The sequence below is a fragment of the Corvus brachyrhynchos genome, unplaced genomic scaffold (genome assembly GCF_000691975.1).
Source record: "Corvus brachyrhynchos isolate BGI_N302 unplaced genomic scaffold, ASM69197v1 scaffold162, whole genome shotgun sequence".
Lineage (NCBI taxonomy): Eukaryota > Metazoa > Chordata > Aves > Passeriformes > Corvidae > Corvus > Corvus brachyrhynchos.
This window is the reverse complement of record NW_008236696.1, coordinates 2,185,122-2,201,332: the sequence shown is the minus strand read 5'-3', so window position 1 is coordinate 2,201,332 and position 16,211 is coordinate 2,185,122. Positions and strand designations below refer to the sequence as shown.

At 36.1% G+C, this 16,211-nt stretch overlaps 1 protein-coding gene across 8 annotated transcripts in view; it reads right to left on the bottom strand.

Moving 5' to 3' along the window:
• The window catches only part of NAALADL2 (N-acetylated alpha-linked acidic dipeptidase-like 2), a 395,166-nt gene that overhangs the window by 70,187 nt on the left and 308,768 nt on the right, over nt 1-16,211 (bottom strand). For all 8 annotated transcript variants that reach the window (XM_017726896.1, XM_017726897.1, XM_017726895.1 and 5 more), the window contains one exon: nt 4,376-4,522. In XM_017726896.1, coding sequence (XP_017582385.1) covers nt 4,376-4,522 — 147 coding nt within the window. The remainder of the gene's footprint in view (nt 1-4,375; nt 4,523-16,211) is intronic.

The window sequence follows — 16,211 nt, the reverse complement described above, 5'->3', positions numbered from 1 at the left end:
TACCAGCTGAAGTTTGAAGTTTGATGGAGCTCAAAATGCTGGACAGCTCGATGATGTTTGAGTTACAATGCTGAAGAAACAATCAAATCTCTGACTGAAACCATGGAAAAACCCAATTTATATTTTCTCTACCCAAACATTAGGCAGCCACAGCAAGGCTCTTTTTCTCAGTCTCTGTGGTTACTTGTGCTCCAGGACTTCAGCAGCTACACTATAAACTGTGCTATGAAAGATGTAATCAAAATAAATTGACTTGTAACTAGGGGGTTGGTGTTTTTCCCTTCAGGGAAGAAGCCCAGTACTACACAGATCTTTAAAAGCTACTTTTCTCTGTCCTCTTTCATGAAAGAAAAAAGGCCATCTGAATGGTGAATCCAGCAGAGCAAACTACACTTTAAGGTGCTCCATCAAGAAGAAAATTATACACAGAAAATTAAACTGAATTAAACATAAAAATTACAGAGATGATGCTCATACAAAAAGAAAAACAAGGCAAAGCTTAAAGAAAAAGAGGAGAGAAGAGAAAGAGATGGAGGGTAAAAGAGGAGTTATGGATCAACTTCTGCCATACTGAGTCTGTCCAACAGATAAAACTATATAAATCTATAGCTACAGACAGGAAACAACACAAAGATTTCCAGGCCATGCTGGTTTTATACAATAAATGCAGTGTAAAAATGAAAGGAAGGATTTATGCCAAACACTTCAAGACCTGGATTCATGTTTCTTTTCCATTCATGTCTCCACTGTAAGAAATTTCATAGGAGTTAGCAAGCGAGCCTTCACTGTGACTAAAAGCATTTTCTGTTGCTACAGCTGCAGATCTGAATAATGAACTTTTTATTGTTGCAAAGGTTAAGTTTCAAAGATCATACACCACCATATCTAGTGTTTTCAGAGTTACTCTTAATTTACAGTCAGGTAACCAAGAGCTGAGTTTCAGTCACATAAATAACATTATTTTGTTTACAAAGTCAGAACACCACAGGTGAGGAATTTATATGTAAGACACTAAGCAGAGTTGTGATGAACAGATACTTCAGTCTGTTATGTGCATGTATTTTCTATAATTATGGAAGACATGTATGTGTTATACCTGTTACACCATTTTTTGTGTTTGAAAATACATTGTTCTACAAACAGGACTAATATTTTCAAGAGCACAGAAACAGTCCACACATGGGGAAAAAAAAGAGAATTTAATCACCTGCTCCATGTTGTTTTTTCTGACATACCAATGCTCATACAATCATGTAATTTGACTGACATCCAGCTTTTATACAGTACAGAGAGTTACTAAGGCAAGTCTTTGATTTAACAGCTCTCTTAGTTTATGCTACTCTTCCTTGGTGCTGTAAAGATAACTGAGTATGTTTCCAATACTATTCTCTGCTGAGGTGAGGACTAATAGACTAATCATGGCTTTCAGTAGCAGAGAAACTCTGATTTGAAATCAACATTTAGGTCTCTCTCTGGAGACTCTATACAGTGACCTGGATACACACTAATCATTATCTCAAATAGCGTTAACTCCTCCTGAAAGCAAAATAATCAGCAGGTATTAGGAAAATCTGATCAGCTTGTCTCCTAACACATTACAAATCAGAATGTGACCCTTGTATGACGGCAAAGCCAGTGCACCAGATGTAAAGAGGAGAGGAAGGCTTTCTTCAGCAACTGCAAGAGAAACCTTAGAAATTGGACCAGTATTACGGTTTTTTAACCACTAGAGAAACTCTTCCAAGTTTACTTACTTTAAGACTAAAATGCTGCGTATTTCCTGCCAGTGAATAAATGAGCTGCATTTCACCCAGTGCATTTTTACAGCAGTGGCTGAATTCTCAGAATGCATTTTACTGGCTCACAGACCTGACCACGGGCATTTGCCAGGCAGATTTAACCTCCCCAAGGCTGTGGTTCACTGTATTACGTAATTCCAAGCCAGACAGTTTTACTTACTCTTCTGGCCTGAATGTTTCCTCTTACAACTTTTATTTCCTTGTATTTACTCCTCAGGTTCCTGTCAATGAAAAGCTTTTATGACCTTCTCTCTGTGGACTGGCATTGCACCGACTGTGTAAGAAATGCATTTCTAAAGCTGACCTGGAGCTGTGGCTCTGTAGGCAGAATACAAGCACAGGTCCTGGGCTTTTTAACTCTAAACCAGGGATTTTTTCAGCTGTGGAATAGCATCAGTTTTACCTGACACTGCATGCAGGCTGACAGGTGGATAAAATAAACAACTAATGTATATTCCAAAGGAAGAGTGATTCCTGAGTAGGTCACAGCAGTGAAACAGAGAGAAGAGGAAACCGACCTGGCAAAATGATAGCCTACAAATCATGTCAGAACAGTCCATTTCTGAAACCCGTTTTCCCAAACCTTGTTTTGCAATGAAGCTGACAAAGCTGAGGCATAGTTTAAAAAGCTGGATCGAAGCAAACAAGGAAAAATCTCTCCCTGCAAACCAGCAGATTTTTATCAGCCCCTAACCTGCCTAACAGAAATTCCTACAGTGTTTATTAATATGGCTGCAAACACACAGTAATTTATCTGCCTTATAATATCTGTCAGTAAACAGAATCTATAATAAACAATGGCAATAAACAGTAAAGGATAAACAGATTGCTTGTCTGATAGAACATAGGAGAGACAATGAGCCTGTCTTCTGAAGGACTGTTAACAACCCATACAATAAATAACAAAGATACAGCAAATAATCCAAATTTAATCATTCTGTGTAACTTCACTTTCAGGGAAAAATTCCATCCTCTTGCCAAGAGAAATTTACACATTTTGCCAAGCAGATTTATTTCTCACATAAAACAGATCTCAGGGGGCCAAGGTCTCCTACAGTCTGAGAAGTGCAGTATGTCTACTTAAAGACTGCAGATTACACTTACCAAGTTTATTTCTAGGAAATGATTTTTCAAGAAGGACAAAAGCTGAATTTTTAACAAAGAACCAAATTTACAGTGTCATGTTTAAGCAAATATGGAAATATTTTCTATTATGATTTTAATTACATCGATGAGTCATTCTGAGAGACAAAAATGCACATTTACAAGGTTAACTGAACATGAAGAATAACTTTGGATTGAAGTAGACAATAGCCAAGGGAACCTTCAGTGTTCATATTGTAAATATTGCCAGGAAATACTTACTATTTTGAGATACTGAACTTTGCAGATTCTATCTCATGCTCCATAGATTGTATATACACAGATCTTGAATGAAAACTATGTGGAATAGCTGCTAAGTGACAACAAAAATTCCTCTGGACCACAAGCCTGTCAGAACCACTGCACTCACACATCTTCTGCCTTCAGATTTTCCTTACAGCATTCTGCCTTGTGTTTAATCTGAAATAGAAAACTTTGCCTAATAGGTGCCATGATGTTTAGAAACAGAAGTCTCCTTATTTATATAAATTCTTGACTTAATCTATTTTAATCTACACAACAACGCGACAGCAATGCTCAGTATTTGGCACATCTCTGCTTTGTTTTGCATATGTGAAAGAGAAGCATATTAGCATGCAGTGTCAGGAAACATTCCAGCTCAATCCAGCCTCAGCTTTGTTCCTCAACTTGGAAAGAAGTGTACACAGGAGATGAGCAGAGTGAAGCGAATAAAGAAGATAATTGAGAAGAATATGAAGTCAGTGCATCATTTCGTTTACATGAAAACTCGCAGCTCTTCTCATGCCTGTTGTATCTTGAAATAACTAATATTGCCAGGCTTCCTGATCCTCAGATGACCAACAGGGGGTAAGTTTGAGTTGTCCAGCTGCAAATAACCTAGAGCAGTTAAGGTGGAGGAAGGACAAACTCTCCTAACAATTTATTTGTGTCCAATTCCAACCTGAACTCCAAACAGCATAAAATGCTTCTTCCTTCCACTTACCTTGCAGAGGCTGATGGACTGAAAAAGAACGTGGTGTCTGGAACACTCCAATCAAGCATACAGATCTTTACCACCAATGTTATACTAGAGAATCACATTTTTCTCGCGGTATGCAAATGGATATAGAATTCATTTTGAAGATTGTCACATCCTACTGTGCAGTAAAAAGATACACATCAATACCTGTTTCCTCTATGTCGAAAACAGTCTGAAAAGTTGGGTTAGACAACATGTAGCCTATAAAACTATCAGCAATATTAACACTTTTAACATAACATCCTCCAATTTTTATCTGTTTCTTTGAATACCATATCCCTACAAAACCAGTCACTTTGAAGCTCTGTGGTAATCCTCTGAAGACCTAAAAAATGTACTTAGAGGAGATAAATTTCCACTACAACAGGATACAGCCTGAGAAAACATAATTCTATCTGCTATTTTCAGTTTTTCCATTTCTAGTCATAGCTACCTCTGATGCTTTGATGTCCTCATAGGAAAACTGCGTGGCAGGTACTCCGAGATGGTTGATGAAATAATCCGAATCTCCCTGTATCTGCACAGAACTCACATTGGATCCTGGACATCTAGTCTTTTCCACACAGTTGAAGCCCTGGCTCTGAAAAAACAAACACAAATCGAACTTCTACTTAATTATTTGCAGTCAGACTCTTAAAGACTTAAAGCAAGATCTCATTTAAACAGCATTCTTTGGGTTGAAGCATCTTGAACGTAGGAGAGAATGAAGTTTTGCTGCAACATGACTGAGTCTTTCAGAGGACAAAAAAAGTCATATTTAATTTAGGTGGCAGGAGAGGCAAGAGAAGAATCAAGGCACATGGAATGTCCCATGCAGGCCAGGAGATTAGAAGGCATCATGGTACCATTGGGAAGATTTTGAGATCTTTAATGGCTACTAAGGAATCAATTTTTTATTCAGTTAATAGCATGCTCTGCCACAACAAAAAGCTGCATGAGATTATCATATTCAATCTATGATTTGTCTGTGAAATGCTGGCAATGTAAAGAATTCCCCACAACTGCAAAGTAGGGCTTAAGAGAAAAACAGAATGCAAAGGCTAAAGATACACAATACAAATTTTCTGTGTAAGTTGCTGAAAACAATTCTAGTCAGTGAAATCTTTGTATTTCATTCACTTAAGTATTTAATGGTGAAATCTTAGCAACAGAACTGTAAAAAATACAGAAACTGGAAATCAAGCCCAGACTGAGTGCTACATACTTGTGTAGCTTTTAAATCTATCAGGTAATTAAACACTTAATAAACAGTAGGCAAAAAGGCTTTCAACATCTATTATAGCAAATAAGATACTTAGGTTTCTTTTCAGGAATATTAGGAAGTTGAAGTACTGGAGACTATTTGCATTCAGCTAACAGTTTACATAGTATAACTTCCTCACCTCTACTTACAGAATTACAGGCTTTCTAAAAGAATAGCTTAAGGTTGGTTCTACTTTAACACAAAAATACAGCAAATTCTGTATATTAAAGTCTCCGAGGTTATCAGGAAAATGTTAGACAGAGACAAACCTTGGTATCTTCCCAATTCAAAATTAGCATAATTATAATGAACTTAACAGTTCATTTCAGTGCTATGAAGAATGCAATTGCATATTACACAGTTTAAATAAAGGCTGCAGAGTCTTGCAGAAAATTATTTTAAAATACCTTCAAGAAATAGCTTCCATTTCATAAGTAATTTTGAAAGGTGGTTGTATTACTCCTTTTTTTAGTCTGTTAAGCATTTCTGCTCCTGCCATTCTTACATACATTCACAGTTGTTTAAGGTCTGTCCAAAAAGTTCTAACAGAAATAGCAGAAGAGCAAACAACAAAGTCATTGGAAAAGGAGCTTTTAATAACCACACTTGCATCTCCTACAGTCTCTCCCACTCGAACCCACTGCATAGCACACATCCACACAAAAAGCCATGTTTATGATTTTATGCATATATCTGTGTACAAGATCCACTGCTCCTTCCAGGAATTATAAGGCATTTAAGGATCACCCAGTGCTCTACACTGCAGCAGAGATCAGACTCTCCTCATTTCATACTGCCCACCACCACAGCTGGTCAAGTTTCATAAATGATGAGTAGCCTGTTCTTCCTTTAATGTTTAAAGGCTCACTGATTGATGTGAAATTGTAAAATACAGCTTTTGACAGTTAATTCTGAATATCCACCAACCCCCACTCCTACCAGCCTATCAGGAGCTGAAGAGATGTCTTCCTACAGCAACAATGAAATTTAATTTTTCTTATGTGTGAAGTTCACATATGAAATGTTTACAGCTTTGGTTAAGAGGACTATAAAATATGGTATTTTGGGGGTTTTATATCACTATCCTTGATGGTAAAGGATTAATATTTTTACGATAGCAATGTTCAATTCAATAGTACAGCATTTTAGGAGTTTAACTGTTTTATTTCACTTTCACAGTTCTGACACACAAGTCTCTGATAATAACAAGTTCAACAATAAATATTTAACCCAGCACTAATATGGGAGAATGCTTTACATGCAAGATGCTGTGCTCTTCCAATCTGTTTTTATTGTTATGCAGACTCTACAAGACCAGCATTCTTCAACTCCTTGGTAACAACTGCAAAGTTGTTTTGCATTCATTAAACAAATGAAGTGTTTCCCCAGACTAATGGACTTAAAGAATAACAATGTTCTACAATTAATAAAATTAATAAAATTAATTAAAAAAAAAAATCTTTGAAAATATATCTGGGATAAACTATTAGCTACACACAGCTAACTCCCTGTTGTAGAGTGGCCAAACTATATTTCTTCAGCTGGTTAGCCTTACAGGAAAAACACAGACTGGCTGCATTTAGAGCACTCGGCTGCTCAGGCTGAGCTCCACTGTGTCAGTCAAGACTTCTCACTGGAAACAAACCAAGCCACTGAGAGCCAGTAATCAAGGAGTGCTTCATGTCAGTGCAAGGATTCACAGGCTATTCATATTCACATGATTTTATTTCTCTGGAGCTCATTTTGGGTTTTAGCACCATCTTACAGGTTTAAGTTACAAATTTGAGGAAATGAAGAGTACCATATGGCCAATTAAATACATTTCATTTGAGTTAATGTTCTAAAATAGATCTGACACATCTAAAGTATAATCAAGTGGTACTTCACTGCAGATCTTATTAGTTGGTTCTGGTTACTAATTTTCTTTACTTGACTCCAGCTTAACTTAAAACATTACCACCTTTTGAAAATGGATTAAAACGTCTTAAGAGCTTTCAACAGGGCAAGTAAAGAATGACCAGTTATTCTTACAGTATGTCAGTGATCCCAGCTTCAGAACTACAACAAGGAAGCTTATTCTACATGAATAATCAATCTCTATTTCTGAGCTGAATCACCACCTGTGTCAGGGACTGGTGCAATTAATGACCTGAAGTGTAAGAGACCATCCAGATGAAGTAAAATTGTCTAAAGAAAGAGCTACAGAATTTATTAAATTCACCACAGACCTTGTAAAAATGCAGAAGGCAAGAGATTAGCATCTTTATTACTGTAAACATGTAAATCAACAGCAACAGGTAGTAAAGGCCAGAGAAGCTGCACAGCAAAAGACTCACAGGTCTGTGTCTCTCATCTAGAAACACCTGCTACACTCCAGCAAACAGATCATTAGAGGCAGAGGGCTTGATGGTTCTTAAAAAATATTATTGGATGACTGCAAAAGGCTATTGAAAAAAAATCATGGAGTTCCTAGGAATTGCATTAATTCTATGCAAGCATACTTCTCTGTTTTCTTCCAGCTGACTACAGGTTTGGCTATAAACATCCTGTTCTGCTCTGTCTTTATTGATTGATTATATATATTGCTACTAATGCAAATCAGCTCTTCATAAAATTATTAGGGAGATTTAATAAGGCATTTTGCCCTGTAGACCTCAAAGTGCTTTCAAATCAACTAAAGGCAAGCAAGGTACCTAATATTTCTGCCTTACCCAACATCATAAAGCAAAACAACTACATAAAAATTAAATGCACAACATTTCCCCAATTTTGAACCTTACCAAACTGACATGATTCAAGTATGTGCATAAATATAATTCTAAATTATATTCATTCTTTCTCTACATAAGAAAGGAAAATCTAAATGTGCTGGTGATAATTAATATTCTATAGATGGAGAGTTGTTGTGGTTTAAATAGCCTGAATGTTACCCACCACTAATGTGATGTATTTGCCTATTTATACAATGCAATCATTTGATTACCTGATTAAAACTACACCAAGAAATCCTATGAGGTAGAGTGACTAAACCTTGCTGCATTTAATTAATGTTATATTCAGATTAAAATAATTAATTTAAAATGAGTAAAATGTTGGCTCCTTAGTTTCTTAGCAATTTTTCCTTCCTGCTTACACATATTTTCATTTAAACAAGTATGAAGCTTTACTGAAAATACCTAAAATCTGAACATTATTTAATGATCTTTAAGGGCAACACGAATGCTGTGGTGAAATTCTGTAGCACTGCAAATCAGTCACAGAAAAGAGAAGTTTAACTCCCAGAAATTGCTCCTAGTTTGGGTTCTTCAGCATTGAACATAGTAAAGTGAGAGATGTTCCTTGCACACACACATGTTCCTCTGAGAGGAACTTGTCACCAGGGAAAAACAACTCCCTCAAGAATTATATTTAAAGTCATCAGGGACAAAGAATTCGGCATCATCTGAATCCCTCTGATATTCATGACAGGGCAGGTGATTCTCAAACAGATCAGTACAACCCCAGGGATCACCATTAGACACTTAATATTCCCCCACTTCCAAAGCACTCTGTGTTTTCTTACACAAAAGCACCACACCTGGAAATTCCAAGAGTAAACAGTTTTTTAGGCTGTGCAGGAAGGTATTTTTTACAAGAAAAAACTGCCTCAGAGATAAACCACATGGCTTTAAAATAATTGTTCTTTGAAAAAGCCTGCAGGTATTCCGCATGACAGAGAAGGCCTTTTTCACCCAGAGGAGAAGAAACAGAAAATGATGAAAAACAGAATACTTTCAAAAGGTCAGGTCAAACCAAGATTAGCCAAGAACCAGTTCTGATGCTGTATTCAGATTTCTACTGAACTGAGGAAAAGCCAGTTTACTTAAGCAACACAAGCTGCCAAAAATAAAACTCCAGTTGTACCTTTCAAAATTGCATGAAGAAATTTTTGCATTTTAATGGCGGCTTCCTAAAAAAAAAAAGGCAAATTACAATACCAGCGGTTATAAAACAAACCATGGATAAATATCTATGCTTGGAGCAAAAAATTTAAATATATCATTGTGTGTTGCACTACTTTGCAAACTGGAATTATTTTTTATTTAGTTTACAGCTAGAAAACATGAGACAAACTTAATCCTGTAATTCTTGTTCAAGGCTTTGGTTTCTGTTAAGCAGCATTTGCATACTTTTAAATAATTGTCTTATTTTTTAAAAAAATATGACCATCAGTGTAAGATCTTTGTAATAAATGGTACTTCATGGGACTAAATCACGTTTTAGATGCAAAATTTACATCAAACTGGCAAGAAATACAAAAGCAAGGTAGTAAAAAATTATATAGTGTAAATTTAATTTTCCATCCTGCACTTTTTCTACATTTAACTTTATCTACTGACAGTCTCTCTCTGATTCCTGATGCTTGCTATATGATTCTGGATTACATTTATCCTTCCTATACCCAAATTGAAGTCCCATGCCTCATTGAGTCAGATGTTGCCAACACCCAGTATAAACTGCTAGGAATTTTAATGGCTTTTTAAGGAAGGTAAAAATCAAGCAGGTATGTTCCCATTTGATAAGAGAATTTCAGAGCAATCAAATATTTTAAGCTAAAATTACACAGCATGAATTATATAAGTGGCAAGACTGCAACTGGAACGCCATCAGCAGCTCCAAGTACCTTAAAAATACAGAGTTATAAGGTTTAAAAAAATTAATTGAGAAACTTGCACACACCTTTGGTAGCTGTGTTTCTCCAAAGTATGCACTTACCCCAGAAAATACTGCATTAGAACTTCTTCCATATTTTTTTCATCAGCAGAGGTAAAGGCAAACTCTCCAACACGGTGGGTAAAGTGACTTAAAAGACTGAATTTCCATGACCACAGGCTCAGCCTCACTATTGAGTGAGTTATGTTTATTGATGGCAAATTTCAGAAAACTGCTTAAAATTGTATTCTGTTACGATGGACAACCCAGAAAATATTGTATCAAGAGGGAACCTTTCTCCAGAGCCAACTCTGAACACACTGAAAACTTTGGATGCTTTTTTCCTTTAGAGCTTGTATTTTCAAATTTTGAATATAAGCAATTTTTGAGCATGGAATGGTTGGATTTGTAATTAAAGGATGCACTCATTCTGTTTTTTGATAATGTAAAAAGTAGAACTCTCCTGGACTTAATGGTGCTCAAGGTTTTTCTTGCTGTTAATTCAGCAGCAGGAAAACTGGTCAGTGTTACTTGTCACACATATAACTGAGATACTGTGAAACCCAGGTTTGATAAAATGCAAATTAATTTGGTTTAGTATAAAACACTAATGATCTGGGACTTGACAAGAACTGCATGACTTGCCAAATGTTTTGTGCTGTGATTTGTTGCTAATATAAAAACACTGCTTAAGTAGGTAAAATGATTAGGATTTGACAACAAGGCCTCATTTTCAAAAGGCTGATATTTTGTACTCCAAGCTGCGGCTTGTAAAGCATTTTGAATGCCTAAAGGCATTCTCATTCTGTAACACATAGAGTCAGAAAGACTGCAAACCTATTTTGGTGCAGTCTAACTTTGTGATGATCAGGCTCTGCCATGCTACTCATTTTTGGGATGCATCATTCAAACCCTCCAAGTGGATAATAAATAATTTATGCCAGTGAGATTACAGCCTTGCTTCTCCATACCCCACAGGAAAAAAAAAGAAGAAAGATGACTCTTCACTCTGAAGGGGACAGATACACTCACTCTATTCTTTGAAGAGTTATATTTCAGGATCTCATGAGTATCCCAAACAGGTCAGTCAGTGGGAGGTTGGATGCCAAATGAATATGCAGCAACACACTCCTCACTGGTTTTCAATACAATAGCACAAAGAGAAAAAATTCGGAGAGAAAGCTTCCATGACATCCTTCCAACAACAGTGAATTAAGGCTCACCTGGTAAAGCAAACCATGAAAGTAAATTTATGGGGTTTTTAATGACCAACACTATCCCCTCAGTACACACAGCACATGCCTGCAGGAGCAGGAGCAGTGGCTCCCACTTAGGGAACCACATGGCTCAAACCACCCCAGAACTCCAGCCTGCTTCTGGAAAACAAAACAAACCCAAACCACACCACACAAAGAGCAAAATTTGCATTTGTATTGCAGCACCTAATGTTAGAAATTAGGCCCACAGTTGGGTGTAATATGGATACTACAGCTTGTAACTACTCTAATTTACATTTCCCACCTACTATCAGCATTCCATGTCACACTTCCTGAGCTACACAGAACTCAGGATCTGTGGCACTTCTAGCAGAAATGTTTGCTAGCACTACTTCCCAAACACACCACCACTTGCCAACGTGCGAATCAGCTCAGTAAAGACACCCTGATGAGCTTTATCACAAAGCTGACCCACAAATGCAGATGCATCAACTCTGCTGAGGTCAGCCTTCTGCCACCCCTTCCCCATGCAGGGCTTTCTTTCACTGTGCTGAGATCTTCAATCTGCTGTGTATGAGCACAACATAAACTCAAGGGTTTCACTATGAAATAACAAAGAAAATCATTTCTCCATGTCCTGCAAGTGAACATATTACATGCCACATATTCCCTGCTCCTCCACACACATTCCCAATATCCAATACTATATCAGCTCTTGTAAGAACCCTAAAATCCCACTGAATCATCCTGCACACCTCTACAATGCACACAGAGGCAGGACAGACCCACAGCACCACATTATCCAGGTGAGAGGGGACACGTATATATAAACAACCATGGTATAGCCAGTCCAACAGTCAGGTTTTTGAAGTGGGGGAGAAATTTGCCATCAAAATCTCTGGCTTTATTACTGTAATCAAAGACTGGAGTAAGTTTAATCGCAATAGACACACATGAAGAAGCTTTTTTTTTGGCACAGAACACCAAAAATCAGACATAATTCTTGGAAGAACTCTCTTGACACATGGGTAAACTATGGCTGATCTTGCCTCATGGCACCAGCCTGGAACAAGGCTGAAGAAATTTACTGCTGACAAAGCTTTACCTTGTCCTGAAACCTGTGGTCTGACACTGAAACTTCTCAATAGCAATGATGCATGAACAAATCACCCCCTTCAAGCCACACACAAAACCTATTTTTCATTCTTTGAAGGAAAGACACTCCCACCACTCCACACAGACCATGAAGGTCAATAAACTACCATCATACTTTCCATATAAAAATCCTCTTCTGGACTTCAGTGGGAATTGAGCAAATGGTATAATAACAGTACTTGCACTTAAGACATCGAGTATATGTAGAAATCGAATTTTTCAGAAAGATAATCACAAAGCAGATTTATTAAAGTGTGTCAGCACCACAAATACAGGTCTCCAGGCTCCACTGCAAGATAAATTAAATGATCCAAAAGATGTCAAATGATTTTATTTTTACAGCAGTGGGGTACTGTAATACTCTTTTCCTGACTGGATTCTTCCAACTTTTATCTACTTAAACCATGAGAAACTGTCCTTGGTGTTGCCTCTGTACAGGAAAAAAAAATAGCAGTGAGAAAAGGAGAAGAGAAAAAGCTAGAGAAGGGAAAAGCCATATGGTCAAATGACTTTTTCTTTCTGGTTTCATAGAAGAACTTCACAGAAGTTCACTTGAACTTGGTTTCAAGAACTATAAAATATTAAGTCTTGGGAGAAGAACTACAACTAACTGAATAACATGTAATTTTAACCAGACACATGAATCTGATCTAGTCCAAGGAACTTTGAAAAGATATTCAATGAAACACACAGCAGCCAGCTATTACCCAAAACTCATCATACATCTAAATGATGTGTTTGTTTGCACCTTGAAAATTAAGATTATTATCTGAGATATTTCCAAAACCTAAGTATAGCATTGAATAGGGATATTGTTATTTCTATGTACTGTCAAGTACTACAGGACTAAAAACACATTTAAATTTTGTTAATAAAATGTGGAGTTTTATTAACAAGGTTTCAGGGATATGTCACAGCTTTTTCATAGCAAGCAAGCAAATCACAGAAAGGCTGATAATGTATTTTATTTCAGAACTGATTAGCAGAGTTCTGTAATACAGAAAACTGATAGCTTCTAATTACTGCACAATATAATCTAAGAAAAGTACCTAGAACATTATATTTCAGGTTTAATCCTCAAAGTCTGATCTTTAGAAGTTAATTTTGATGCAATAAATCTAACTTCCTGAAACAATGCACACACAGTCTGTAAGGAAGAAATGTTTTCACTGCACAAATTGAGAAAACAAATTGACAAATCCAGCAAAGTGCAATCTAAAGCTATTTACCCTGGTAAGGAAGAATAGTGAATGCTACATATATATTTTTCTGAGAATACTAAATAATACAGCATCTACATGAATTTTCAAAGGTGCAGGTTCTAGTCAGCAATGTGGAAAAAATTTCCTTCACAATCCAATATATTTTAATGGACTAAAGCTACTAAATTCCATAAACATGAACTCATTTTTCTCAATATTAAATCCTTCTCCGTGCATTACACCTGCCACAGTTTGTATCTCTGGCCTCGCTGCTATAATTGTATATACAAATGATTGTATGGATAGGAATAGTTTTCCTAAGCTTACCAGTTTTATTTGTAGGTACAAAATCAAGTGTGTATTTGCACAAACAGACACACACACACAGAGGAATTTTCAAATTATAAACAGCCTGGAAGTTCCAGAACATGATTTGCATTGTCCTGGTTGTTGGTATGGTTGGTATTTATATCAGAATTCACAAGTAAGAACTCAGATATATTTAATAACATCCTTTCTGCCACAATTCAGAGTTGTGGGTCTGAAGCCAAACACAACATTTATATTGTCTACTTTATACTTTTCTTTCAAAAAGGGGGAATATTTTTATACTGAGATCAATTGTTTTCATGTGAGTAGCAGGTTTCTATCCAATAAATAATGAAGGTGTTGACTACCACTGAATTTAGTGGTTCTGTCTGAAAAATGTTGGTAGGAAAAGCTCCGTTCCAAGACAGTTCTCCATTGACATGTAACACCTCTGAAGATTTATCAGTCAGTTTGTGTAAACTAGAAATACATGATTAATAATTATCCTAAACCACTGTTTTTACTGTGATTTCCAGAGTACCACAGATGATGTTACATTAAAGTCTGTGCTGCTACCTTTACAGAATAAACACAGGATTCCTTCAAAAGACTAAAAAGAATTTTCGTGACACAGAGATGTCATCTGTGAAAAAAATCTTACTGGCATTAATTACCCTCCTTCTAAATCCTTTTAAAATCAATTATAATTTCATTTTATCTTGAGTTATTATCACTATTAATCAATCTACAGTTACAGAGGTCATTGCAATTCTCCTTTGTAATGTTAATTCAATGTTATCTCACTTTTAGCTTCTAGAACACCCCTGGCCTCCACATTTCAGTTCACTTTGGATACCCTGGGCTCTGTTCTTATGGGATACTGAGACTTTACAGCACAATTCATTTAAGCTTTTTCTTCATTTCACTGACAGGATGCCATAGCTCTTTAGTAACTTGCAATTACAGATGCTGTGTGTGGTATACTTACAATATTTAAAAACATAATATTTACTTAGCAAGACTGAGAGAATTACCTACATTGTCTTCTCTAATTTTTATGATTTCCTATTAGTTAATCTGAAAAATGTCAGTCGTGGTAAAAACTAATCCAAAAGTCACTTCCCCTTGCTTGTCTGAGACACATCAGTTAATTTCAAACACCAAATTTGGTGTTTGAAACATTGAGGAAAATGTACCAATTCTCTGAAGCTGATATTCAGTGTACAAAGTGTGTAATTTTCTTTTGTATATAATGATAGCTTTTGTTCAATACGTAAAATGGTGGTCGCAAAAAAGAATAAAGATCACCCATGCAAGAAAGGGAAAAAAAAACATTACTCTTTAACTGTGGTGACTTCAATAAATGATAAAAATTGTTCCAAATTACTGTGATAGAAGTCAGGCACAGATCATCTGAGAAAGTTTTATAATCTTGTAGACTAGAAGCTGAAACACATCAGAGAAACTCATTTTTGCAGCAGAGCAAGGAGTTGAATCAAACGATTGCTTGAAGCCCTTGTAAGTCTTCTTTTTGTGTCATCAAAGCTGCTTTGCATATTCATTTGTTTGTACATCCTACCTCATCACACCTCCTATTTGGCATCTGTAAAATAAAATTCTCATTTCCTTTTATAGAAAAAAACAACCAAAAAACAAACTCAAACCAAGTAAACTACACGTTTGTTTCAATTATAACAATGATCCATTAATTTACAGGGAGAAAAAGATTTTAAATGATTTTTTTTGCCCCCTCCCCCAATTCCCCAGGGCCCCAAAGAAATATGTACTCCAATATAATTGGTTTCAAAGCACCCTCGATTCTGAGCATTCAGTTCCATTCTAGCTGTTTGTAGCAGGCAAATGTTTTACAAGCTTACTTGAACATATTTTGTAAATAAGATTTATGATACTTTTGTGGTGTTTGGAGTTAATGAAATATTTTGACTGACAGCTGCAAATAACGACTGCTACTTGTCTCAGATAAAAATCTAATCATTACACAAACCTTGACAAGCAGCCAAATGCAACAGAAAAAATGCAAGAAATAAAATACAGCATACGAGACGTGTTTTACAAATAATGAATTTAAAAGCAAATAAGATGTCTTGTAACTAGCATGAGACACAGAAATTTAAAATATCATAGTACTATGGAGTTCGTGTACACCAGCTATCATGTCAGCCTATTCCATATAACATTAATTTCTCTTTTGCCCGTAAGTTATTAATTAGTAGACTATAGATTTACGTTTATATAGTTAAAATGACCATAAACAGCCGTTCCCTCATTCTAGTCCAATTTGAAAGGAAAAAACAACTTGAAGTATTTCTGTACTATTTTTTTATGTTGCCTAGTAGACTAAATTCCTCCTTTTCTACTGATTTTTAACCTCTGTAATTTTTTTTGATAGAAGCCTGACATAAAAACTTGCTAAACTTACAAGATTTTAAA